Source organism: Quercus lobata, chromosome 5, assembly GCF_001633185.2.
Source record: "Quercus lobata isolate SW786 chromosome 5, ValleyOak3.0 Primary Assembly, whole genome shotgun sequence".
NCBI classification, from domain to species: Eukaryota; Viridiplantae; Streptophyta; class Magnoliopsida; order Fagales; family Fagaceae; genus Quercus; species Quercus lobata.
Window position 1 is genome coordinate 44308857 of NC_044908.1, and position 26626 is coordinate 44335482.

General features: G+C 32.9%; 2 protein-coding genes across 17 annotated transcripts; both read right to left on the minus strand.

The window, feature by feature from the left end:
* Positions 1 to 5707: 5707 nt before the first annotated feature.
* Positions 5708 to 7210, minus strand: LOC115990536 (F-box/LRR-repeat protein At4g14103-like). Its single transcript, XM_031114359.1, has 2 exons — positions 6269 to 7210; positions 5708 to 5773 (listed from the first exon to the last, which is right to left on the minus strand). The coding sequence occupies exons 1-2, from the start codon at positions 7208 to 7210 to the stop codon at positions 5708 to 5710; spliced, it is 1008 nt and encodes a 335-aa protein (XP_030970219.1).
* A 1948-nt stretch (positions 7211 to 9158) lies between these two features.
* On the minus strand, positions 9159 to 26368 carry LOC115989737 (putative F-box protein At3g16210). Of its 16 annotated transcripts, none has more exons than XR_004092063.1 (11): positions 25259 to 25535; positions 19358 to 19424; positions 18161 to 18729; positions 16868 to 17038; positions 15117 to 15319; positions 14582 to 14838; positions 13974 to 14019; positions 12822 to 13204; positions 11050 to 11157; positions 10215 to 10383; positions 9159 to 9522 (listed from the first exon to the last, which is right to left on the minus strand). XR_004092063.1 is itself a non-coding variant. In XM_031113573.1 (2 exons), the coding sequence occupies exon 1, from the start codon at positions 26323 to 26325 to the stop codon at positions 25540 to 25542; it is 786 nt and encodes a 261-aa protein (XP_030969433.1). In that variant the 5' UTR covers positions 26326 to 26368; the 3' UTR covers positions 18743 to 19424; positions 25259 to 25539. The 16 variants fall into 16 exon arrangements, 1 of the variants encoding a protein (XP_030969433.1); XR_004092069.1 differs by having other exon boundaries at positions 12822 to 13027; positions 13127 to 13204; positions 13974 to 14838; XR_004092072.1 differs by lacking the exon at positions 14582 to 14838.
* Between the last annotated feature and the right edge of the window lie 258 nt (positions 26369 to 26626).

The following is a 26626-nucleotide window of genomic DNA, read 5'->3' on the forward strand; positions in this document are numbered from 1 at the left end:
TAAATAATTAGAAAATAATCAAAAGATCAAGCCAAATGGCAATTACAAATAAGAAGCAAGGAACAGTGAGCTTTTATACCTCAAGAATTTTTCTTTATTAATAAACTGCAATGATGCTTTTTTTTTTTTTTTTTTTGGTTATTTTTATAATGTAGGGAACCTTTCTAAAGAATAAAAATTTGGAATCTCTCTCTCTCTCTCTCTCTCTCTCTCTCATATTTTATAAAAAAATCTTTAAATAATGAGTTTGTGATGTACTTTTGCAGTAAAACCTTATTTTCTCTTCAGTGTGTGTGTGTTAGAATATTGTAAAAATCTTTAAATAATTAAAAATTTGAATATTGTATTCTTTTTATTTTCCTTTTAATAGAAATAAAAATGCAAAATATTTTTAAAAAATATAAGTCAAATAATAAATAACTTCATACAATGTTTATTTAAAAAGAACCTTTGACATATTTAATATATATTTTTCTAAATAGTGAATTTTTATAAAACTCATTCCTTATCAGACTCAGAGGAAGAGAAATGCTGAGACTAGTGAGGAGGAAAAACATAAAAAGTGAGAATTGGATATACAAATATTTTAGTGTGAAAAAAAAAAAATTGTGAAACAAACAAAGCCAAAGCCAAACGAAAAAAGTGGGATGTTTTTTCCCCGAAATTTTTTATACCATACTGAAGTCTATTTCAGTTTGGCCTAAAGAACAAAATATTTAAGTATTAGTCAATGTCGGTGCACCAATTTTGAGTTACCATTGTATATGTGTGTGTGTTATGATATCTAAAATTTTACTGGATTCTTTTTACGAAAATTTTGGCTTTTTTGTTGCTCCCTTTTCATCCAAATCTGTTAGGAAATGACATTATTTAAACATTTTTAAAGGAAAAATTATCTAACTTTTTTATATATATAAAAATGCATCATTTAATAGATCTTTTTATGTAATGAGTATTATTTAGGATGATTTTATATAGAATGCTAATGCTCTTACAAAAGTTTAGTTATAAAATTTGTTGTAACCTAAGGTTACAATCTTACTCAATATCTTTTTATTAGAGGTGAATTTTGACAAATTCATAATTGGATTACATTTTCTTCTTATTTCTTCCGTGCTTGCAAAATTTCTAGAAAATTAAAGATCAATAACTATGTCATCAATAAATTGTTTAAATTGTAAGTTTTTGTAGTTTAAAATTGTGCATAAAATATAAACTTATAAAATATGTAATTTAATGATTAGATTTTCAAAATATGTAATAATATTTATTTTATTGAGTAAGGTTGTAACCTTAAGCTACAACTAATTTTGTAGCTAAACTTTGTCCAATTCTAAAATTATTATTTTCATTCATTTCTACTTCGATCCATTTTATTCACTCATTCCAAATGTAAGCATAAGGGAATACAGAGGAATGAGCATTTCCTCCTACCCATTCTATTTCCTCCCACTTAAACTCCCAAATAAGAGAATGAACTTTTCATTTTCTCCATTAAAACTCCCAAACAAGGAAAAAGAAGAATATTCTAAAATTATTCTTTTTATTTTTTTCCATTTTATTCCATCCTCTCGTATCAAACGAGGGCTTAGGGTTTCTTTCTTTCGCACAAAAACATTACTATACAATAACAAGCCACCAATACAAACATTAAACCGCATTATTATCTCTGCTTCTCTCTCCTCGGTGATGGTTGTTTTTCCACTCTCCCTTTTTTCTGTTTTCTAGCTTTAAATTTATAATTATTCATTTTTAATTCCTTGTAGTATTGAATAAAGTGAAGTTCTTTAATATTTTCTATCTAATTGGATTCGGTACATCACACGGGTTAGTCACTAATCAATACTATAAAACCGAAGCGACTTTTTGTTGACCTCACGAGAACTTGCCACATAAACTTTAAAGCCCCAGCATTTTCCATGTCAAGTCATTTTATTTTATTTTTTTAAATGTGTTTGATTTTTTGCCAAAGTTAAATCACAAAAGTTTTTTCTCAATGCCTCTCAACTTTTATATCTCTAAAACCCCAATCCGCGATTTCTCAGGCAACAAACACCTCTTTTAAGGGAGAAGTAGAATAGGGTCTACCTCTCTCCTCACGAAAAACCAAGAAAATTTTTTGCTAAGTTAAAGAAAACCATGCCCTAACTTAACTAGATTGCAGAACTAATTTTACAAGCACAAATCAGCAAGCAGCTTATCGGGCCCTGCATCATTTTCACAAGCAACAGAAGGAGTATGTATTCAAGAAGCAAGGCAATTGAGATGCAGGCTTCTCTCTCCTATTGAGCTTACCTAACTAAATGGAAAATAGTAGTTTCAATTAATCCTGCTCTTCAGTGACTAACTTAAACCTTTTATCAAAGTCTATTTAAGGTCATAATATGCTCATAAATATCGAATGACGCTGTTGGATTTGGCTACACAAATACTTTTTCCACTAATTCCACTCTGAACTCCAAACTTGTTCATTATGTTCTTAATTGTTTCTCATATCTACTGTCATTTTCGTTCTACCTTTTCTTGAAATGCTTACTCATCCATGCACGCATGTTTGTTATATTCATTTTATGAGTAGAATATTCTTAATTAGTGACAAAACTGCAAATATAATTTAGAAACTAAAAAGAAGCAACATCCAAATCTAGTATGCCCCAAATTAAGAGTAAAAAATTCTCTCAGATCTAAAAAAAAAATCAACTCAAGCTAGTAAATATGGATTTTATTTCTCATTAGTTTCATTTTGGAACTTCAACAACAGACTCCTGATCTGTGGTGCAGGACTTCATTTCAAATTCTTGACCTCTGTTCTTTACCTTTTCAATAAATTATTACTAGTTGGCAGGACCTTCTATCTTCAAAATCATTAAGTTTCATCCATACTATCATCGGAATCATCATCGGAACCATCATCGGAATAATCATCGGAATCATCATCGGAACCATCATCGGAATCATCATCGGAACCATCATCTTCAACTTCAAACCATAATGGTTTTCTCTCCATAAAAGAGGGAAATGATATAGAAACATTTGGGGATGCTCCTAGCTTCCTTGCGAACCTTTTGTTCCCTAGTACGTAATCCCGGCAAGAAATAGTTATTTTTTCCAATACCTTTCCGTTCTTGAGCAAATACTTAACCAATTTAGAAGCTATTTTCTTCCAAACAAAACTATTGATCTCCACCTTCTTGAGATGGTGGGTTAAACATGTGACTTTATGTTCCGACATCTCCTTTGAAGATTCACACTTAAGCCCCTGTAGTAGTGTTGTATCCTTTAGTTTGGTATCCCGTAGTTTCCATTTGGTATTTTGTAGTTTCCGTTTCATATCATGTGTTTGATTGGTGTCTTCTAGTTTCCGATTTTTCATTTGCTAAATGTGAAACAAAAACAATAAAAGTTAGTTTATGTAGTTTTTAAAGAAAAAACTTTTTGCAATAATGACCAAAACGAAAAAAAGTCAAGCATATATGCATATATATATATATATATATATGTTTGTAATTGATTGAAGTGCTTTATATATATAACAGTAAAAATTTTTAAGTAATAAATCTGATAATAACATCGTTATTTAACTAAATTTCAAATGATCAGAAAAGAGTCAAAAGATCAGGCTAAATGGTAATTAAAAATAAGAAAGCAAGTAACAACGAGCTTTTATACCCCAAGCATTTTTCTTTAATAAATTGCTAAGGTGCTGGTTTCATTTTATTTTAAAAAAATTTATAATGTAGAAACCTTTCTAAACAAGAAAATTTTGGACTCGTCTCTAACAGTAAAATATTTAATTTAATTTTTTGTATTTTTAAAAAAATCTTTAAATAATGAGTTTGTGGTGTAGCCTTGTTTTAGAACTTCATTTTTTCTCTATTGCGTATGTGTTTTTCAATATTACCATAACCCCCAATAAATTCTTAGTAACATTATTGTTCTTTCTATTATAACTAAAGTTATTGTCTTGAAAATGATACAAAGAACAAAATGTGCTTAGGAATGACATGTAGAAAAAATGTTTTTACATTTAAGAAAAGAATATTTAAATAAAATTTATATCAATATCACCAGAACCACCAACAAATTCATAGAAACCTCAATCTTCTTTCTATTATAACAAAACTTCTGTGCTTGAAAATAACAAATACTTCTTAAGAGACATGCGTCTTTTTAGAGAAGATTTTGGTGACAAGTCCTAAAGTAAAAAACATATACACTGATTTTGATTACAGGTCCTAAAGTGTAAGATATATATTGTAATTTTAAAGTTTAAAAAAAAAAAAATTATAATAACGTCCCAGTTCAACTAAATTCAAATGATTAGAAAAGAATCAACAGATCATGCCAGATGGCACTTAAAGATAAGAAGCAAGTAACAATGAGCTTTTATGCTCTGAGAATTTTTCTTTAAAAAATTGCTATGATGTTAGTTTTTATTTTATTTTATAATGATGGGAAACTTTCTAAAGAATAAAAATTTGGAATTGCTATATATATATATATATATATATATACTATCATTTTAGAAAAGAATCTTTAAATAATGAGTTTATAGTGTACCTTTGCATTAAAATCTCATTTTCTCTTCATTGTGTGTTTGTTTTTCAATATCACCATAACCCCAATAAATTCATAGTGACATTATTCTTCTTTCTATTATGACAAAAGCTTTTGTTTTTAAAATGACACAAAGAACAAAATATGCTTAAAAATGACAAGTAGAAAAAATATTTCTACATTTAAGAAAAGAATATTTAAATAACCTTTATATTATTTCAATATCACCAGAACCCTAATAAATAGTTAAATACTCTTAGGATATAACTTCAATCTTCTTTATATTATAGCAAATTTTTGTGATTGAAAATAACATCAACAACATTTTTAAATTTTTTTTTTTTTTTTTTTTATAAATAATAACATGTACTTCTAAGTTCTAAATAATTTTGATGACATTTCTCCATCCTAAACAATGATAACAGGTCCTAATGTAAAAAATATATGCACTGATTACTTAAATATAGATCCTTTCATAGCTAAAGTGTAAGATATTGTCATTTACCTCCTCAAAATCAATACGAAGTGCTTCTAAGATTGGTGAGTACTTGAGCAAGTGGACTAGCCCTTTGATATTGCGCCGACGCAGTCCTATGCTCAGAGTCAAGGACTTCAATCTAAGGAATGCAGGAGGAAAGCATCTTTCTTTATAAGTCAGATGAGACAGGTGCTGAAAATTGATCAAAGAGATAAAGATTTATGAGTTTGTATCAATTACGATGATATCAACAATGCTCTGCTACAGTCAAGTTTCCAAGAAGAAGACATCATTTTGTGGTCATATTTTTTTCAAGACAAACGACAAAAACTAATAAGAATACTGAATAAAAGAAATGTAGCTACCTAGAACACCCATTTTGCAAATATATAAATATTTATGCAACTACCTAAACTTGCATGTCTGGAGCAAATGATTGGAAGAAGATTACACATTACAAATTGTAAACCATTACGGTTATTATTTTTTTAGACCATATATTTATGCTAGTTTTAACATCAAGAGAAATTAGCAAACATCTCATAGCTCATTTTGTGTTATAATTTTTTTAAAATTACTTGTGTCGTTGTATCGTATTCTTAGTCATATCCACGTCCATGTTCTCACGTTCGTGTCTGTGCTTTCTATCTAATATCTTTTACTCCGTACAATCTAAGCTTGAAAACCAATATTCAAAAGCTTTTCAAAATTTTTAAAGAGAAGAACATAGTACACTCCCTATGACATCAAATGAAAAAATTTGCAAGACATATAATTTTTCAATAGGTAGAGTGAAAGTGGGAATCGACATAGGGCGCTGTAAGGCCATTCTTTAAAAGCAAAAGGTGAAGCCCTCTGTTGGTTTTCCCTCCAAAAAGTGGGTTGGGACGGGCTTTGAAGATGGGTGTACAAGAGCTTATTTACAATTGATCACATGATCGCATGCAACCCTCCTAGTCTCTTGGGGCGAAGTCTGCTGCTTAACATGACCAATATAGGTGACGGTAGGTGTGATTAATCACTAATCTAATCTCAAAAACAAAATTCCACATCCTGACATTCCAATATGTGACTCACTGCCAAAACTTTCTTGTTTTTATGCTAGCAGGGGTGTTTTGGGTGGGTAAGAAAAGTTTTGCGGATGATGACAAAGTTATTGATGACAGATGGAGTATAGAGAGTAACTTGTACTAATATAAAACAAATTAAAATGCAGCAGTGATTTTTATATACCTGCGCGAAGTGGCTGGACAAATATAGAACTTCAGCGTTATACAATGCACAGACAAGAGACAATAAAAAACAACCGTCCTCTTCATTGTTAACCCTCTCGGTGAAGTGATGAATTAAAGCTTTGTTCAGTGATGATAAATTCTGGAAAGAGTATCCCTTCAAAGTAGGACCAAGATAAGATAAGCACCTGAGATTTGGTGCAGAAATCTTGAGCTCGCCACGAAATGGATATTTGCTGGTGTTCATAAACTTCAGATTCTTAAGATTAACAGCTTCTATGTCAATAACTTTGAGGTTAAGCATGTTGCAGTTTTTCAACAAGAAGTTTTCAAGGTGTGGACAGCATAAAACGAGCTTTTCACGATAAGTTACACCTTGATAGAATTGTGATTTTTCAATATGTAGAGTTTTCAGCATCGTGAAACTCATTGAATCAATACAACTTAACTGCGAGTAGTCAAACAATCTCAAGTTTATTTCAGGTAACGACCTACAATCAGCAAAACAACTCAGCAATTGAAAGTTATTGTCATATTGATATTGAAAAGTAGCGATATCAAGATCAAGCACAACGACCCCACGATTCTTGACCACCAAGAGAAGTGTTTTAAGCACATGTACAGGAATTCCATCTTCACGATATCCTTCACATGATAGACGGAAACGTTTAATATCGGACACATCCCGGAAAAGTAGTACCAACCATAAGAAGTCAGAGAAACTATCTGCTGAATCAAATGAGGATTGTTCGAAATTTAAGTAAGGCATTGAAGCCCAAACGCGTCTCCATCTTCTTGACAATTCGCTTAGTCGTATAACTTCCCTGGTTTCAAGGAAGGAGAGGATGTAGTGAAGAATATCTTTCGGCAAGTTGCTGAGTCTGTCTCTGTTAACCAAATGGGTGGTTTTTGAAGTCCTGGGTGTCTTGCGAGTGGACTTCATGGATGTGTAACAGAGATATCAATCATGGGTTTGAGGGAAGCAATCCAATACCACAACCACTACTCTTTCAGTCAATTTGTGAAACATGTGGAAGAAAACCATACCGCAGCGTGATGGCCTAAAGCGACACAAAAGTGCAACTTGGGGAGTGATTGTTGCAGTGAAACTATGCACAAACTGTATACCGCACGAATTACCCTAAAAATTTAGGTTTGTACTTTGTAGCTGTGATGGACGGTTGAGAGTTTTTGATCGTTGATCTTTCTTTATGGCTTAGAGCTTTATGAGGCCCTGAGTTAGGGCTAGGTGTAGCAAACAGGTTAGAGAAGTAGAGTTCGTATTCAATTCGGCCTGGTTCAGTTCAAATCCAATTTGGGTCAAAAACAAGTCAGCCCTAAATTTTATCCAATTTTTAGTAGCTTGGATCACCTCTGACTTGTATTTTTTTCATATATCCAAAGAGCTCTATAAATGTGGGTTTTAGTTAACTCAACTCAACTAATAAAATCTCTTATGTGCAACATAAAGGTTAAGTGTGGGTCATATATGAGTTTTTATGTATTTAGGTTGGGTATTTGTACTAATATATATATGATTGTTTATTTTTAGGTTTAAAATTGATTTGGTTTTTTTTTTTTTTTTTTTTTTAAATGTTTGAGGCGGAAATATTATTGGTTTATATTGTGTAATCTGTGTGATAGAATTTTAGTAGTATCTGTGTGATAGAATTTTAGTAGTATCCGTGTGATAGAGTTTTAGTAGTTAGAAAATTGAATGATAGAGTTTTAGTAGTATCCGTGCCTGCAGAAATTCAATTGAATGATGTAATCCGTGTCTGTAGAAATTCAATTTGCTAAGGTATTTTAGCAGTTATCAAATGAATTATAAAGTTTAAAATTCAATACTATACTCAGAACATGATACTTCTCCCTTTTTCTTGGTCTCCTCATTTAAGTGAATCTCTCCATCATTGAAATCGATTTAAAATTCCTTCTATTAGCTTTGATTGTACTCTTGACTATATCATAAAAGACTTTTTTTATATAATCTTTTTATGGTAATTATCGTCTTTTTTGTTGTAGTTGAATCAAAATAAGATTATGCTAGATCTGCATAATTAGTAGTTGTTGCATCTTCATCATTATCACAAGTTTAAGATAGAGATTACCATCATCAATAGCTACAACGTCTTCTTCATTGCCAAACTTGATCATCTTGATAAACCTTTTATTTATCTGATTGTACCACATGTATTTATTTACTTATGAATTCTATTTGATCGTAAGATTTTTATGTCTTTTGATATAAATTAACTAGCTAGTATGCTAGCCAAACCATTTGCTTCTTCAATTTTTTTAATCTATTACTTTGCCTCCAATACTATCGTAATTGGTTGTCTCTTTAATAGCATGTTCTGCCTCCATCACTATATATATATATATTGTTTTGTAGGATCCAAGCAAAAAAGAGTTTAAGATGCTTGCTGTGTTATTCTCTCAAATTTTTTACAGTATGAACAATTTGCAATATTGAAGTAATTACCAAATATTTTATATCAATAGTTATTTGTTAATAGGTGTTTGACAACTTTCAAATATGAAAAGTTTTAGGTTAAATGGGTAACAACTTTAATTTTGTTAATTTTTTCTATCTAAATAACTAATAGTGATTTATCATGTTAAATTGGTAGTTTATTTGTATATTAATCAACTACAATGTTGTAATGTTATTTATTTTTTCTTTTTAATTTGTCAAGGACTCTGTAAGGCTAAGGGAAGCTTGAAGATAAAATAAGTTTTAGCCTCACATATTATACTTACTAGCATTTAACCCGCGCAATGTGCGGGATAATTTTACATAGTATAAGACAATCAACTTAAAAGTTATTTACAAAAACACCACATAAATAATACTTTTGTGTGTGTGTGTGTGTGTGTGTATGTCCAAAAAAACACAATTGAATGATGATTCTTTCTTGGACCAATCCAATTATGATTCTGAAATCATAACATGATTGAGTACTGACTGAATAAATAGCAATACTACTACATGCTTTTTTGGTAGGGATTTTCAGTTGAGAATAATTACACATAATGCCTTGGACAATGTTTCCTAATAATTACAATCAATAGATATTAAATGAAACTGGTGCAATCAATCATAGTAAATATAAATTGTATCAATCTTCTCTACAATAAGCTAGGAATGCAACTATATCTATACATCAGATATATTTGCCCACGCAACTTGGATAGACTTGGATCCAGAATTACATCTTTTTCTCTAATTTGTTTCTCTCTTCAATTTCGAAACTGTTAAAAATTCACAAAGCATCGGTTGTTACTATAACCTTAAATCACAGACAAAATGTAAAACTTAAAGCAATGGAAACAAAATATTTTTCTCAAGTAGATTTCTTGCATCATATTCAGAGTTCAAAATAACATTTATATTTAACGAATGCATTATAGTATACAGTTTATAAAGAAATCAGTAAGTGTGTTTTGTTGCTAGTTTAAATAATACAAAACGCATAATACAACAATACATATAAGTAATAGAAATAAAGAAATGCACTTATCCAAAAATAATAATTAATTATAATAACTACATATTAAAATCTATCAAATATTTTATTCCTTGCTTAATGACTTCATGCTTCATTTCTAAATCTTGTAGGCCCAAAGTTGTAAACAACCATGCCTTTGAACATTGCATTTAATCTCGTAATTTCTTCATCAGCTAAACATATCAAAAATATCATCAGCCAATATCAAAAATATTCGTAAACCTAGAAAAGCTTACATAGTGCAAGTTCAATCTTGACCAAGGAAAATCCAATAAATAAGAAAAACAAATTAAAAGTGAACATGATATAATAAAAATTCTAAGATAGCTTTGTTATATTTATACACACAAAAGTAAATGTAATATTTTAGCTTGGTTATATTTATACATATAAATCATAAAGGAAAAAAAAGTAACAATAATTAATTTAAAATACCTGCAATCGCCTTTGTAACATACATTGGTTACACCTCACCCACATAAGTCAATTGTCTTTAATACACGTGTGCACCAACATGTAATTGTTGAAACAATCAGCCACCATAAACCTAAGTATGTCTCTCATCTTCACATTTGCTTAAACCTTTTCTATCATCCATATTTAACTAAAGAAAAAAATCCCATTAAATGTCAATTCATAAAATTTTAAAATACATATAATAAGAAGGACAAAGTTTAACTACAAACTCACTTGTAGCCAATGTCAAATTTCTTACTAATTAGATGTTCTTTACTATTCAATATGAAGTGAGATTTTTTGCAAGAAAATCTGTAAAATAAGAAAAAATGACCCTTAAACAGCTAAATCAAGTTGTTGCATAATACTACAATTTTACAAAGTACTATGAAATCATAGGCCAGTACTTTGGTGACACTTAGTGTGAAATTATTCAAGTTTTCAAAGTGCTACATAAAATCACAATGTCAGTCAAAATTATTCAATACCTTTAGATAGAATTTAGTACCAATTCAGACTTGATAATTCAGCATTTATAAATTAGAAAGCAAAGATAATCAACATTAAATTTGGAGTATTTCATGTAAAAACTGTTCATATCCTAACACTAATTAATCAAAAGAATATCTATATTAGAATTAATTTCATTGAACTAAAATAGACATGCCTTTTCACAATTACTTGGAGCCAAACAAATTAACCTTTAATGCAATATAATCGCAATCATGTTGAAATAGTCTTTGAAGGCAAGAGTTATGAAATAAAACCTGACCGTAATTAAATCAATGAGTTTAGAAAACAATATATATCTTACCCTTTTCTCTTTAACAGTTGCATTACACATTTTCTTTCTATTTCTTTGCTTCAAATTCAAGTCCCCAAAAAGAAAGTTATTGGAACCCAATCCACCACTCTTATTGATCTGCATAACAAAAAAAGTAAATCACAAGCACCTTATGTTGTTAGTACTTCCTAAGTCCAAAATCTTTTTTTTTTTTTTTTTCAAATAGGTAGAGATGACAGCAAATCAAGTGTTTTTCTAAACTACAACTCACATTTCGAGATAGACTTTCAAAACTACATTAGAGAGTCTCAGTTGACTGGAAACTATCTACATCAATAGTTTTTTTCTTTTTTGCTAAGATAGTTCAATAGAATTAGAATTTACCATTTAATTAAAATTTATTCTAGATTTTCCACCTCATCAATTTCATAATGTCTTCCTTTATTTTAACTCAATAAGAAACTTTGGAAGTGTACTATCTTACATATATTTAATTATGGTAGTGAGTACTTTATAAGAGCACAATGTTTATCAAATTTGTTTTTTTAACATGTATGAATGTTTCATAATGTATATGCTTCTTCTTCAATGAATAGTTCCTTTTATTCCTTTTACTCTCATACAATCATTTGAAACAAAGCTCACATGTTAAAAACATATCATGACTATGCCAATGCAAATGAGGGACTTTAGTAGTAAGATTTTTAGAAAAATGCAGTAAAATCAAGAAGTTTCTAAATATCAGGTCAGAAGCAAGGTTTCTGCAAGTGACAGAAACTGATCCAACATACTTAATAGATATAATTCTGAACTTCATCATAGCTGGAAAAGGAAATAACAATTTCTAAAAGTTAAAATGACTAAAGCTCCTTGCAACTGGTATACCTTCTGTCTAGTTCTATCTAGCATGTGATCTTTCTACACTTGTTTAGAAAATTCATATTGTTCTTTACTTCAAATGATCATTAAGGGATGCAAATGTAGATAAAATCATTGTTTGCTTAAGCTTTGAGACCAACTTAAGTAGATAGCCATTTGTCTAAACCTACATTAGAATGTTAACAATTCAATAGCCAAAATAACAAAGGCTTAGAAAGAGTACTTGACTATTGAGGATCACACCAAACCAACTTTAAATCTCTGAAAGTAGAATCCCAGGCTGGTTATGATTTTTCCTTTTTTTTTTGCACACTGAATTTGCACTTCACTTTTGGTCATTAGGGGAAAAAAGTAGCAATGTTGCAGTACTTATAATTTTCATGTGACACTAACAGACTTTGTGAAAAATTAGGATGCTGAGAAAGCATTGGTTTCATAAGTAATCTAGCTTCTTTTATATAAAGACATGCCTCCCACATAATGCAAAGACCAAATAACATGCAGAGAAAAGGCACAACTGACATTGTATTAGCAAATAAGATTTAGCTAACCAACTCCAAAACTCAACCACCACAAAACAGGTTCCAAAAAAAATAACAAATTGCTATATAACATCATAGATACAGTTGATCTACTTACAAAAAAGGATTCTTTCACACACAGAAATAGTCATTGATTAAAATGCATTAGGGAAATGAACAAACAAAATGTGAAATTACTGAAGGATCAAACCTCGTCCAATCAACAAAAACTAAATCAAGAACAAAAAAAAGAGTCAAGTAGGTATCTAACTGGAAAATAGTGTTAATGAAAAATATTGATTTTACTCCAAACAAAAATTGTATTCTTTGTAATAGGTGCAGATTTTTAAACCCGTCAAAAATTGATCTGACAGAAAATATTAATAGGTTGTAGATTCTTACATGTTTTCTCAAGGTTGTTCAGCACCCTTTTGTCTTGTCATCTCACTCTAGTATGCTCCTGAGTCAGATTGAATACTTCCTTAACTTTTCTAGTTGTCATAACTATAATACCATTCATTTTCATGTTTGAAAGCCTAATAGAGAGAACCCTCAAAGATCACAACATAGCAGTAGTCTTCCTCTGCACTTTCCAACTCTAACAGCCCCTGAAAATATTGCAATCTCTTTGATTCCTACATTGAAATAATACACCAATCCAACTGCCTTTCTCAGACTTTGAAGCTTCAACTAAGACCAAGATTTACCAAAAATAGAAAAAAGAATTCCTTCGTGTCAATGCTGCTGTTGTCCCTGTTTCCCAGCAACTCTCCTTCCAAAATGAACTACATCAAGAATTCCAAATGCACTAAATCAAACTACATAAATATAGCATTCTCATAGACACCACCTCAAAGACAATAGGTCAGCATAAAAAGTTTCCTTCTCAAAGACAATATGGTCAGTAATAAAAGTTTCATTCTCCTTCCATAGGCATCTAATGATCCTCTATTTCTAATTTATAACCCAACTTACGTCAAAATAATTCTGCCGCCTCCACAATAAGTCAATAACACACCAAGGGAAAGGTACACTCCAATAAGAAATTGAACTATTAATTAAATTTCTTACTTGGTTACTGTGCTTGGTTGTGCCCCTTTTTAGTGCTTTATTGTTAAATCTCTTATGACGGAATAAGAAGAAAAAGAAGTAATTGAACTATTAGACACATTGAACTACAATGAAAAATGCAATATTTTTCATATCAATGTACAACAGTGTTAGATAATTGGTATGACAATAAACTAATTATTGAGTATAGTCAGTCAACCAATTACTTAAATTTGAAAACAATTTACAGAAAAGCAAAAGTACTAAGACAGTATAGAGAAAGCTAATGCTTGATCTATGATAAAAATAAGTGGCAAAGTGCAGATAAAAGAGCAAAACACTGCAATATGCAGCATGCATGTAACAAAAAGTTGCGGTAGTCACATCAAACCAAAATATTAAAGCAAAAGTTTAAGAGAATGGCAAAGAGATGATGTTTTTCAGAGATTATATTATATACCCATCTGATAAAAAGAGGAAAATAAAATAAATCATAGGAAATACCTTGAGCATAGCCAGGAAGGATGAATGGTACGATCTAATTTTGGATCTGAAACAAAAAGATATAATGCTTGAAGCAGATTGGCATTAGTGGTGGAAGAAAGGCGTTTTAATGTTCAATACCTTCTTATTCTTTGTGTTCTAGGGTTTTATTTTTTCAAATCAGAGCAATTGCAAACGAAAACTTTAAATATATACTGCAAAAACCTTGACAACAATGGTTGAAAAGAAACATGGGAAGCAAAAATATAAAGAGGGGAAAATATTTCAACAAAAAATTAATAAAAGCATAAATGAAATGACAGAGCTTTATTTTTTGGCAACATATAAATCTATGTTCTTCAACATTAAATTAATTCATGAAGATCTCCAGAGATTTCTATTTAGAGCGAAAACATATACTCAAAACGAATTTATCCTAAATATCCAAAAGAAAACCAAATCTAACACAGATAACTAATATTAAAAACCATTCTAACCCAAATTCCTTACTCAAAACTGAATGTAAACCAAAACTTGAATGCAGTCCAATACAATCCAACCCAATCCAAATACCCAGACCTAAATCATATTTAAACCCAAATTTAAAGAACCAAAAAACAGAGACTAACCGGTGGAGGATACGGGATCTGATGGTGGCAGAGGCTGACTGTCTTCTTAGATTTTCTCTTTCCACTCTCTATGCCTGACCGAATCTCTTTGTCGTTCTCTTTCTCCCTGTCTCTCTGTTTAATAATTCAACATTACATATCTCTCTCTCCCTAAACCCTTTTATTGGGTTTTTTTTTTTTTTTTTTTGGTTCACTTGTACGGGTGTCATGATCGGGATTTAAAACAGTGTATTGATTGGGCTTTTGGTTGGGTTTAGCTGTAAACATGGCAGAAATCAATATATAATCTCAATGGTATCGTAAAGATTAGAAACAGAAGCACCCAAACTGAAATCAATATTTTTAATGATTTTTGTAATCTAAAAAACAGAACAAAAACAAATATCTAAAATTGAGATAACAAAGATTTTGATAGAGAACCCAAAAACCTGAAACAAAAACGAATAAAATGTAAACATATCAACAAAAAAACTCAATCAATAGTAACGTTTCATACCCAAATGCCGAAATCTAAAAAATGGGGAAAAAATTGTACCAGTTCTGATTCCGACGATCTAGGTGGCAGATATATGGCCTAACAGTGTTGATGGTCCATAGCTTTTTCTTGCTTGCGGTTCCGGTGCCCCAAGTCTGGCGAGGGAACGGACAATGGTCGGCCTTAAATATTTCTTCTCTCTCTTGGCGCCTACGAACTCTGCTTGGTTCCTCTATCTTCGTATCCCTTAATCAAAACCAAATCTGACCCAAAATACCAATCTAAATCATAATTAACACTCAATTGATTCTCCAAATAAAAACCAAAAACCCTAAATTTTTAAATTTAAAACAGAACTTTAGCGGTAACGATTCAGATAGTCGGGTAGTGAGTGGAGGCTTACGGTGATGGCAGAAGATCTGGGTGGCGCCCTTCTCTCTATCTCTGTCTCTCTATTTCTATCTCTCTTTTCTTTCGATCTCTCTCTCCCCTTTCTCCGTGTAGCAATCTTTCTTTTCTTTTCTTTCTTTCTTTTTTTTTAGCGGTTAGTTTCCATTTTAAACCCAGAGGACTCCAAACAGTGTTTTAACATGGTGAAACATTATCATTTATTGCTTAAACGGTGTTGGAACGTTACCAAACAATATAATATATCGCTTTTTTAAGTTATACGTGTCTGAATTTATCCTATTTGTCACCACCTCCTTAATTGTAGAAATCAACTTTCTCTCAGCTTCTGCTATTATATATATATAGATATTGTGAGTTTCAGTTGCTACAAGTAATATTGTAGTAACTTAGATATGAAACTCTAAACATAACACAAACAGCTAACGATAACAACATTAACTAATATTTGCCATTTAATTTAAATGGTATTTTGCATAATTGCATTGCATTCATTATATTTCATTTTCGGTAATTTTCCAGTGCATCGCACTGGTTAATGACTAGTGTTGTTTAAACATTGAAAACTGTTGTTTAAACAACGGTAACAAACGGGCCCGTGTGCAGTTCTCAAAATTAGGTTTGCTAGTAAATCTTGCTAGAACTCCTACGGCATATGCAATATTGGATCTGGTACAATAAGTAGCATATATAAGACTATCAATAATACTAGCATATTGCACAATAGTACAATCAGTGACAAGTGTATACACTTGTCACTTTTATTTGTTTCAAAACCGTTAGAAAGTAAACATTGATCAAATTTCTCAAGCCATTGTCTAGGTGCTTATTTTAATCTATATAAAGATTTTAATTATTTACATACCTTGTGTTCATTACCAAGCATGTAAAACCATCTGGTTGGTCCATGTAGATTTCTTTTTCTAAATCTCCATGTAAAAATGCCGTCTTTACATTCATTCGATGTATCAATAAATTATGAATAGCAGTTATAGCAATCAAAAATCTAATAGATGCAACTTTAGTAACAACAAGTAGAGATGATATAACAACATATAGAGATGCTTTAGGATATGCCAATACTTTTTCAATACTCTTCATCTTTTTCTTCATATTCTTAATAAATGATATCCATCATCTCCAATACCTTCCCACTATAAAGCAAAAACTTGACCAATTCTAGCTCAACCACTCAGCCAATGAAGTTCCTTATCTCAACCGTCTTCAAATGATTAAATAAACAAGTAGCATTCTTTTTATGTGGTTGCTTGGAAACATTTGAAATTAAACTCTGACACAAAATAGAAATAGAAACCACTGGAAATTAGAAGACTCATTTTAAGATTGTTTTCAGGCACACAAACTAAATGTTTGAAATCATGATTATAAGATGTGGATTTTACCCAATTTAGAAACAACAGCAAGATCTTCCTCCATTGGTTCAAAATCAATAATGAAAGCCTCTAGATTTGGTGAATGCTTCAGTAAGTAGATTATCCCTTTCATATGGCTTTCATTGAATCTCACACATAACTTCAGGCACTTTAGACTACATAATTTATTGTGGAACATTCCTGTTTCATAAAACATAGCATGTAAATACTGAAAAAGACAAATACAAACAAAGTCCTTTCTTAGTGCTTCAAGCTCACCCAAACACATTACAAATATATTAATTTCAACTATATGGTAAATTTCTTTGGATGGTTGAAATGTGAGATATTCTTATATGACTCCTAGCTTAAGAGCAATTGAACATAATTAAACAAAACACAATGAAAAAAGAAGAAGATAAAAGCAAGATATGCTTATATGTCTCACAAATCAAGAACCTAGAATATTATTACCATGGCCAACAAATGAGAATTTTATTGCTAATTACAAAATATGGTACTTAGACAATTCCAAGTACCCGAAATTTACCATAAATCAACATAAACCAAAAAATCAGAATATATAACCAAACGATTCTTTATCAAAGCTTGCTAAACAAGTCAACAAAAACTGAAAGCTGAATCTTTTTTATTTTTTTATTTTTTGGGTTAGTAATAAGTTTTATTGATATTAAAATGGGACAACCTAGTACACAGGGAGTGTACAGGGGTCAACTAATCAAGTACAAAATTACAAGAATCAAGAAAATCAAGGAAAGAATAGAATGATTGGTTTTGCAAAGCAACCAACCATTCTAATAAAATTCTAAAGAAGAATAACTTGAGGTCTAGTATGGATCTTTCGTTATCTTCAAAACATATACTATTTCTCTCTTTCCAAAAACACCACATTAAACAATGGGGGACACTTAACCATATATGATCATTTCAATGATGACCAAGCTTGCCTTGCCAGCAAGCTAGGATTGAGCATAATTATCCAGAATTTGGGTCATACTTTTATGGATGCTGTGATAAGTTCATTGTAGAAGATACATTTGTGTCTACTATATACTTAGTGGTCAGCATGGAAAATGGACCCTTTGTACTAAGGTTTCAAACTTGGCATCAGTAATAACTAAGTTTTATTTATCAAGAAAACATGCGTCTACTATATAAACAAAAAATAGAGGACTTCCTTCAGTTATGGACTTCCAATCCTCCTTGAGAACAACCATAGTAAAGATATTTACCCAAGAAATTAATTTTCTCGCACGCAAACTAAATGTTTGGAATCAGTTATTATAAGATATAGAGTGTTACCCTTTCAGAAACAACAGCAAGAGCTTCCACCATTGAATTTTGAGTTATCATTGGTGAGTTGTATACTTAAGAAAGCAGTCACCTCTCAGCAAGTACGTATCTACTTAAGAAAGCAGTCACATAGTCTGATAGTCTACAAGCATTAGTATCACGCCATTTGGGTTGAAGTAAAAAATAAAGGGAATTGATCATTCTAACAGGCAAAGAAAATTTCAAAATCCGGGCTTTTCTTGAACCGTAGAACTCCCAATGGTGTGACCCATTTCTTATGAAAATGTGCTCTAGCCCAGAATGCTTTAGTTGTTTCTCAACCCAGGTTGGTTCGTAATCTTTTTCTGATCACAATATCTTTCTCTTCTCGCAATATACCCAAAAAGAAAAAAAGAATGTATATATATATATATATATATTTTCTTGACAGGTGAATTTTTACCCACTTGAGTACTCAATGCTACAAAATATATATATATATATATATATATTGAATATTTACAGTATATCATGAATTATATAGCTGTAGTCATTGTGTCTTTCTCCCAGCAATCACGGCACTTTTGTTAACATTGTACCTATAATGAAAAAAATATATATAATTCAAATTCATTGGTCAATTCTAGCATATGATATCGTAGATTCTCTGCATCCAAACTTGTCCATACTTTGCTCCCCCTATGCTCATTAGCTCTTTAGAGTTTTTAGGCAGATAGTGCAATGGAAAGGAAAAGAATTCTTTCCGTTGCATTGAAACCACCCTTCCTATGGAGAAGGAAGGTACCATGTAATTGACATATGCATATTCCCTCTTATATCATGTGGATTCCATCAGAGCGTACATATTGTCAGAGGGATTATGCAAATATCCAATGTACAAAATAATCATTGCTTCATGTGGCAGACCACAAAAAAGCCAACGGTTTTCTCTATACTATTATCTTGCTCATGCTTAAGCAAAACAAAAAACATAAAGAAACAGGGAGAAATAAAAAGAATCCCAACAAACAAACAATGAAATTTCAAGGGGATGGGAAGGATGCTTAAGATTAGTATAAACTATACAAGGATAGGAAATACTTTCAATAGTGCTCCTCCAATCTTAGCTAGGCAACAGAAAATCATTCAGACAAACAGGTACAACTAATACCATATACTGAAAGCAGCTCTAATTAGCACTCTAGGTGTAACTCTTTATTATATTACCAAAGAATGAAGCCTGAATCAAAATATAATATCACCATGATGATGTCCAGTAACACTCCTTGCACACCTGTTGAACCAACAATGCAGGGTGAGAAAAGACAAGGAAAAAAAAAAACACACTAGTCTGGTGATAGCAAGTTTTTCTTCCAACAGAACATTAATGCTTTCCTGTGAACAAAAGCTTGGAAAAAACGCTATGATGCTTGTTTCAGGGAAAATGGAATATCCTTGGGGTTTTCATTTCTACTTCAAAGAGATGTAGCAGTAGAGATGTAGAGTAATAGCGTATTAACATTCTAAACCACAAACTATTCTGGACAAGCATACTTAGTGGAAACTAAAGATAACAAGACAATCATGTATATATGTACACAAATGAGATACTTAAGACCAAAATATATACATGTAAAAGGAGTGCATATATTTTCAGATGTCTTTAACATTTCTATCACTTGATCAAGGCGTTGTCATTTGTGAACTCCTCCACAGAAGTTGTTGATTTAATTCCTTTCTTTCCCTTTATTTATTTATTTTATTTTTTTTGTAAGTAGCTTTATTAAGAAAAGGATAAATCTTATTTACAAAGGATATGCACAAAAAGGTTTATGTAAGAATGAAAACCTAAAATCCTAAGGATCTACTGGACCCGGATACCTGCCAGATCAGATCATCTTGTAAGCATCCAGAGCAAGCTTCCTTTGATTGAGTTGAAACAGGAAGGCAGAGCCTTATGGTTTACCTCCTCTCATAATTGTGCTGACACTTGAAAGGAGATTGAAGAATATTTTGTTAACCACTTTAAAGAGTTGTTTCAAACTTCAAATCCCTAATTCCCTAGTGATTTGGATAGTCTTATTTCTCCTTGTATTTCCCAAGTTGAAAAAGAGGAGATTGCTAGAATCCCCACTGGAGATGAGAATAGGAGTGCTGTTTTTGAGATGAATCCATTAAAAGCCCCTGGGCAAGATGGGCCAGGCCTATTCTTTAGGCATTACTGGGGTTTCATGGGCAGCCAACTAGTGGAAGCAGTCCAAAGTTTTTTTAGAGAAGGATGGATGCTTAAGGAGTTATATCAAACGTACATTACTCTGATCCCCAAGGTGCAGGGAGCTTGTAACTTTACTCAATTCAGACCAATAAGCCTGTGTAATTTCAGCTACAAAGTAATCACAAAGATTTTGGTGGCTAGATTAGGACCTCTACTGCATAAGCTGATTGATCTGGCTCAAGTTGCTTTTATCCCTAACAGAAATATTACGGAGAATGTAGTGTGGGCAAAGGAAGTTGTGCACTGTTTTAAGCACACAAATTAGAAGCAGCGGTACCTGGGAATCAAGTTAAACTTCCAAAAAGCATATGATAAAATGGAGTGGGCTTTCCTTGCAGCAGCGTTGAGTAATTTTGGATTTAGTCAGCAAGTAATAAAATTGATTCATTAGTCTATATCAACTGTTGATTTTTCTCTACTGTTAAATGGGGGCATTGGAGATAGTCTCTCCATCCAGAGGTCTAAGACAAAGTGATCCGCTATCTCCATATCTGTTTATAATGGGAAGTGAAGTTCTTGCAAGGTTGATTAATAGAGAAGTCAATAACAGGAAAATCAATGGGGTTAAAGTTTCATACTCAGCTCCAGAAATTTCAAAGTTGTTTTATGCAGATGATGTAACTCTTTTCAGCAAGACAAAAAATAGGGTAGATTAATGCCTTAATGAATTGTACTAATACTTATTGTGCGTGTTCAGGACAAAGCATTAATTTGGAGAAGTTAGGAGTTTTTGCTTCAAAAGGGGTGCACCAAAAATTCCTCCGTCAGGTTAAGTACCTTTGGGGGTTGAGGAAGCTCTCTCAGGGACCTAAATATCTTGGAGTACCTTTGTTTTTGTCAAGTAACAGGAAAAAAGATTTTTTCTACTTAAAGGAAAAAGGAGAGTCTAGTATTGGGCGTTGGAAAAAAAGGGCCTATCTTAGTCAGGAAGGGCAATTCTTATTTCCTCGGTAGCTCAAGCAACCCAACATACTCTATAATGGTCTTCCAAATCCACAAAGGGATTTGTGACGAGATGGAGGCCCTGATAAGAAAATTCTGGAGGAATCCGAAGACTGAATCAAAGAACTTCTTTGCACCAAAAGCTTGGGCATCATTATGTTGCTCTAAGAAAGACGGGGGGCTGGGATTTAGATCTCTCTTAGAGTTTAATCTAGCCCTGCTTGCAAAGTTTGTTTGGTGGATTTTGACAAATAAGGATTGTTTGTGTGTCCAAGTTTTAAGGGCAATATAAAGTTGGGAGAAATTGGCTTTGGAAAAATTCATCAAAAGGCGGCTCATGGACTTGGAAAAGCACTGAAGCAGCAAAAATATTATTGCTGGGAAGTGCTTGTAAGGTAGTGCTGAATGGTGAAAATACTTTAGTTTGGGAGGATCCGTGGATTACAGACCTTCAAGAGTATAAACCAAGACCGACATCTCAAAAGAGTACTCAGGTATGTATGTTGCTTTCACATCTAATGAATCAATCTAAATCAGATTGGGAGGTTGATTTATTGAAAAATCTGTTTTATGGAGACTCTGTCAAGGCTTTTCTAATATTCTAAATATTCCCATCAGACCATGCAATCAAGAAGACAAGTGACTGCGGACCAAAAATGTGAATGGCTCTTTCTCGGTAAGATCTGCGTATTGGGAAAGTATTAATCTAGAGGCATCAAGTAGGCCACCTCCAGTGTTTGGAAGGATATGGAAATCAAAGATTCTTGAAAGACTTAAAATGATGCTTTGGAGAGTAGCTTTGGACATTCTTCCCACAAAAGAAAAACTGAGCAGGTTTGCAACAGAACCAGATTTATCTTCTTTGTGTGGTCACCCTCCTGAATCCTCACTACATATTTTTGTTGAATGTCACATATCTAGAGCCCTATGGTTTGGTAGCCCTTGGGGTTTTAGAATTGATAGAAATCAGGTAAATTCAACAACGCAAATTATGGAAATTTTTCTTGACCCTCCTGAGGAATGGGTTTCAGATGACCAAGAGAGAGTGAGATTTTTATTATATGGTGCCTTGGTTGTAGATTTTGTATGGAGATGCAGAAACAAATCCCTCCGTGAGGATAGAGTCTTAGATTACTATAACCTTTGTACAGGTTTGAAGAAAATATATCTTGAGCATTGGCATGGCAGGTGATTCAGTGGTCTGGCAGGTATAGTCACCCTAGAGGCACTGTATCATGGTCCTCTCCAATTCGAGGATGGTTTAAAGTAAATGTTGACGCAGCAGTGGGAATAATTGTTCTTTCATCGCTGCTGTGGCAGGAGATTGTAGAGGGAGGTTGGTTTTTGCCCACCCAAAAAAGGTTAAAGCCACTCTCCCTCTCCAAGCAGAAGCTGAAGCTTTTAATTGGGCAACTCATCTGGTAGGAAGTTATAATTTTCCAAGAGCTGTGACTGAAGGGGACTCAAAAAATTGCGTGAATGCTTTGAAGAATCCAGAAAAGTTAAGTTGCTGGAGACTTGAAGCTATTATGGCTGATTCTGCTTTTAAGGCATCTCAAGCTCCAACCATTTTGTTTAAATGGGTACCAAGGGAAGCAAATAAAGCAGCCCATGCTCTTGCCAAGTAGTCCTTAAAGTCTTCTAGTGCAGGGTGTCCTGATGTTTTGTTTGTCCCTGATGTTGTTGTAAATATTATCAGGAAGGAACAGCTCCTCGATTGAGGGATTGCTTCCTTTTTGGTTTTGCTTGTCCTGCTGTTTGTGGTTTTAATAAAATTTTTATTTCTATCAGAAAAGGAAAAAGAAAAAAGAGAGAGCTAAAGGTTGAATGGTGGAATCTGTTGTGGTCTAGACTAGCTATCCCAGGGCACTCCTTTGTTGGTCGGATGGCTATCCTGAACAAGCTCCCAACAAAAGACAGAATGCTTCAATGGGGGCTTGCTGTGGGCAGCATGTGTGTTTTTTGCAGGTATAGTATTGAAGATAGAGACCACCTCTTTTTTCAATGCTCAATCACCAAGAGAATTTGGGATAACATCATGGGCCTTTGCTTAGTGTCAGATGCCAAGACTTACGGGAAGGAATTAGTAAACTGGGGTACTACTCAACTAAAAGGAAGGGTATTTAGAACCCAGCAATGTAAGTTAGCTTGGTGGGCTACTGTCTACCAGTTGTGTGAACAAAGAAATGTTTTTTACATGCAGGGAAGATCTATAGAAGAACAGCTCATTGGAATTATTAAAAAGAACGTTAAAGGAAGAATGAGAGTAATAAGTTCAACTGCAATTCAGTGTTCAATCAGAGTGCCTTTCCGCAAATGGGAGATCAATTATGCCCTGCCCCCCATTCCCTGCCTTGAAGTTGATTTCGGTTGAGTTAGAATTAACTGATACTAAGTCTGTATATTAGTTGCGGTCTTGTTTGCCTAATATGGCTTATGTTAGGTGAGTATAGCCCACTGTGGTTTTGTGCTTAGATAAACATTGTTCTGTTGCTGTGTCGCAGCTTTGGCTATGCAGTATAGGTTATCTGCTGAATCAATAATATGCTGCTTTTGTATCATTTGTTATTGAGGTGTACAATCAAAGTCTTACTGATTCATCAAAACAAAACAAAACCAAGAAGATCTACAACTTTGAAAAGGAAGTAGTGATGTGATACTGCCAACAGAAAATATCCACCCATAAAAGGATCCTAGAAATAAAGAATTGGCAAAGCATAGAAATCTCAACACAGTTGGGTGTACAATTATTACACTCCAAACAGTTTATTTGATAGGAGAGTTGCATTCCACTTTGTTTACTTCACTCTTAATGCTTGAAAAATAAAATTAATTCTATAGAATTATTTTCCTTGGTATAACTGCTTCTTGATAAAACCAGGTTTTTCAACTCCCTTGCATTAGTCACCAACTCCCTCCCTTCCAAGGATTTCATATTATAAACCCATGACCCTTAACAAATTGAATATCACCTGAGTGGTACATGCTAGGAAGCAATTAAATCTATAGCCCTGTGGCAGATACTTCAGAAAGAACCCTACCAACTGACTACAGATTTTATCTCCCATATGAATTAATAGGTAAGTACCATGGTCAAAAAAGGAAAACTAAAAGAAGTTGAAGGCACTAACTATATATAAGCCACTAGTACTAGATAGCGTCCATCAAAATAATCAAAAACGCCTTCAAAGCCAAATAATGTTTTATGATCAACATAAAATATAAGTTCCCAAGAAGATTATACGGAAATTTCATGTCCAAATTGTCATACACAAAAATGATTTTTTTAAGCCAATCAATAGAAAGAATATGATTAGTGAAAATGAATAGAAACAACTTGTGCCAATGATAACGCACGTTTGATTAATTGAGAACTCAATTTTACTTATCAAGTTATCAGGGCCCATGAGGATGAGGGAGGATTCCTCACCTGAAAACCCAGAGCCCAATTAAGAAATAGGAAGTAACAAAAGTAAATTCAAGTGTCACCCTATCTAGACAGTTTAACATTGTTGCACACAATGAAGTCATTCCTATTTCCTATATCTTGAACATAATCTTCCCAAGGCCAAAGCCAACAAATAACAAGCAATTACTTTATTTTCTTAGTTTTATTTAATTCAACTTCATGTCATCATTTATATTATGAATGATTGAGTCTATAGTGTTTAAACCAATTTTTTAAATAAAAAAATAAAATTCCACCAATTTGATTTCTGCCAAATAACCTTTACATTACATATGAATGAATGCCATCTAATATAATAATTTTTTATTGATCCACATCAAACCAGTTAATGTCAACAAAATGGCTCTTGAATAAAATTTAACACAATAATGTATTGATAACACTCAAAACCAATGTTTAGGACCACAATTTTATAAAAAAAGGCAGCACAATTGAAACATACCTCATTGATTCACCTCCTCTTGGTCTTCACCATCGTCCTCGTTTGTTTCCCAAAACTCAGTGTAGAGAGTAACTTGTAACGATCCCTTAAGCCCATCAAATGGAAAAATCTTGCCTGTGTTTGTAGAAGGATCATACAAGACCAGCTGCCCTTCTTTGCTCTCCATAAACATCTTTCCATACCCCCAAAATCCCAATGGCCTTTCCAAATCCAAAGAGGGTCCAATTCCAATAAGCTTAGTCCACGACTCCCTGACACCAAATTCAAACAAAACCCATATATCAAAACACCAAGTATCTCCACCTCTTTCCCAAAAGGATAAACCAGCATAGCAATAGAGTCGTCTTCCAACTGGAGTAATGCCCAATAACACTAGCGTCCGGAAATGAAGTAGACTTGAATACCTCCCTAGCAAAGTCGAAGCGAACAATCTTCTCATCCTCATTATTATCTAAGGGAAGCGGCGTCGCGCACCAGAAAAAGTTCCCATCCAAGTACATTGTGACCCTCGACTGTGTATGAATCCCATAAGGCACGCGAGCAACCTGAGGATCCAGCTGCCTCCACGAACCACTGCTGACGCTATACACTTCCGCTTCTTGACTTATATGAAGCAAATTGGTCGCGGACCTGAAATGAACATTGAGAAGCCTCACGACCTTGAAGTCATTGGATGTGGAATCGAATCCGAACCCAACACTGTGGAAATCAACATTGACCATTTCGCGAGGGGTTATAGGAGGGAGAGGCTCGAGCACTGATGACGTGGTGGGGTCCCAGAGGTAGATGGTGCTTGCGAAGCAGAGACAGAGGAGACCATCGAACGAGAATGTGTGCTTCGAGGTGTCGATTTTGTCTGTGGCTTTGACGAGGAAGAAGAGAGGGTTATTGGGGTCTTCGGATTTAGAGATGAGAGTGGAGTGGTTGATGAGGTTTCGAGTGATCAAATCTGGAGTTCCGATGAGAGAGAGCCAGGTTTTGGAGACGCACTTGAATCGGATTAGGGATTTTGGAGGTAGGCGTGAGAGTATGTTTATCACCACTTCCTCAGGGAGATAGGCTGTCATTGTTTTGTGACTCTGTTATTGCTCGTAAGCTGTTTGTGGAATGGCAAAGAATAAATAAGTTTGCAGATGGAGAGCAAATCAAGTGATTCTGAGCTTATCTGACCGGCTTAAAATTCCAAAATAAAAAATAAAATAAAAAAAATAAAAAGATAAATAAGAAAAACGGGAAGTTTGGAAACAACATATTTAACTAGTTTGATATTTGCTTATTTTATTAAAATTGAAATTTTTTTACTGAAAACACTTTAATTTGTAAATAAAGATAAAAATTAGTTGAAATAGTATAGAACCCATGAGTAAT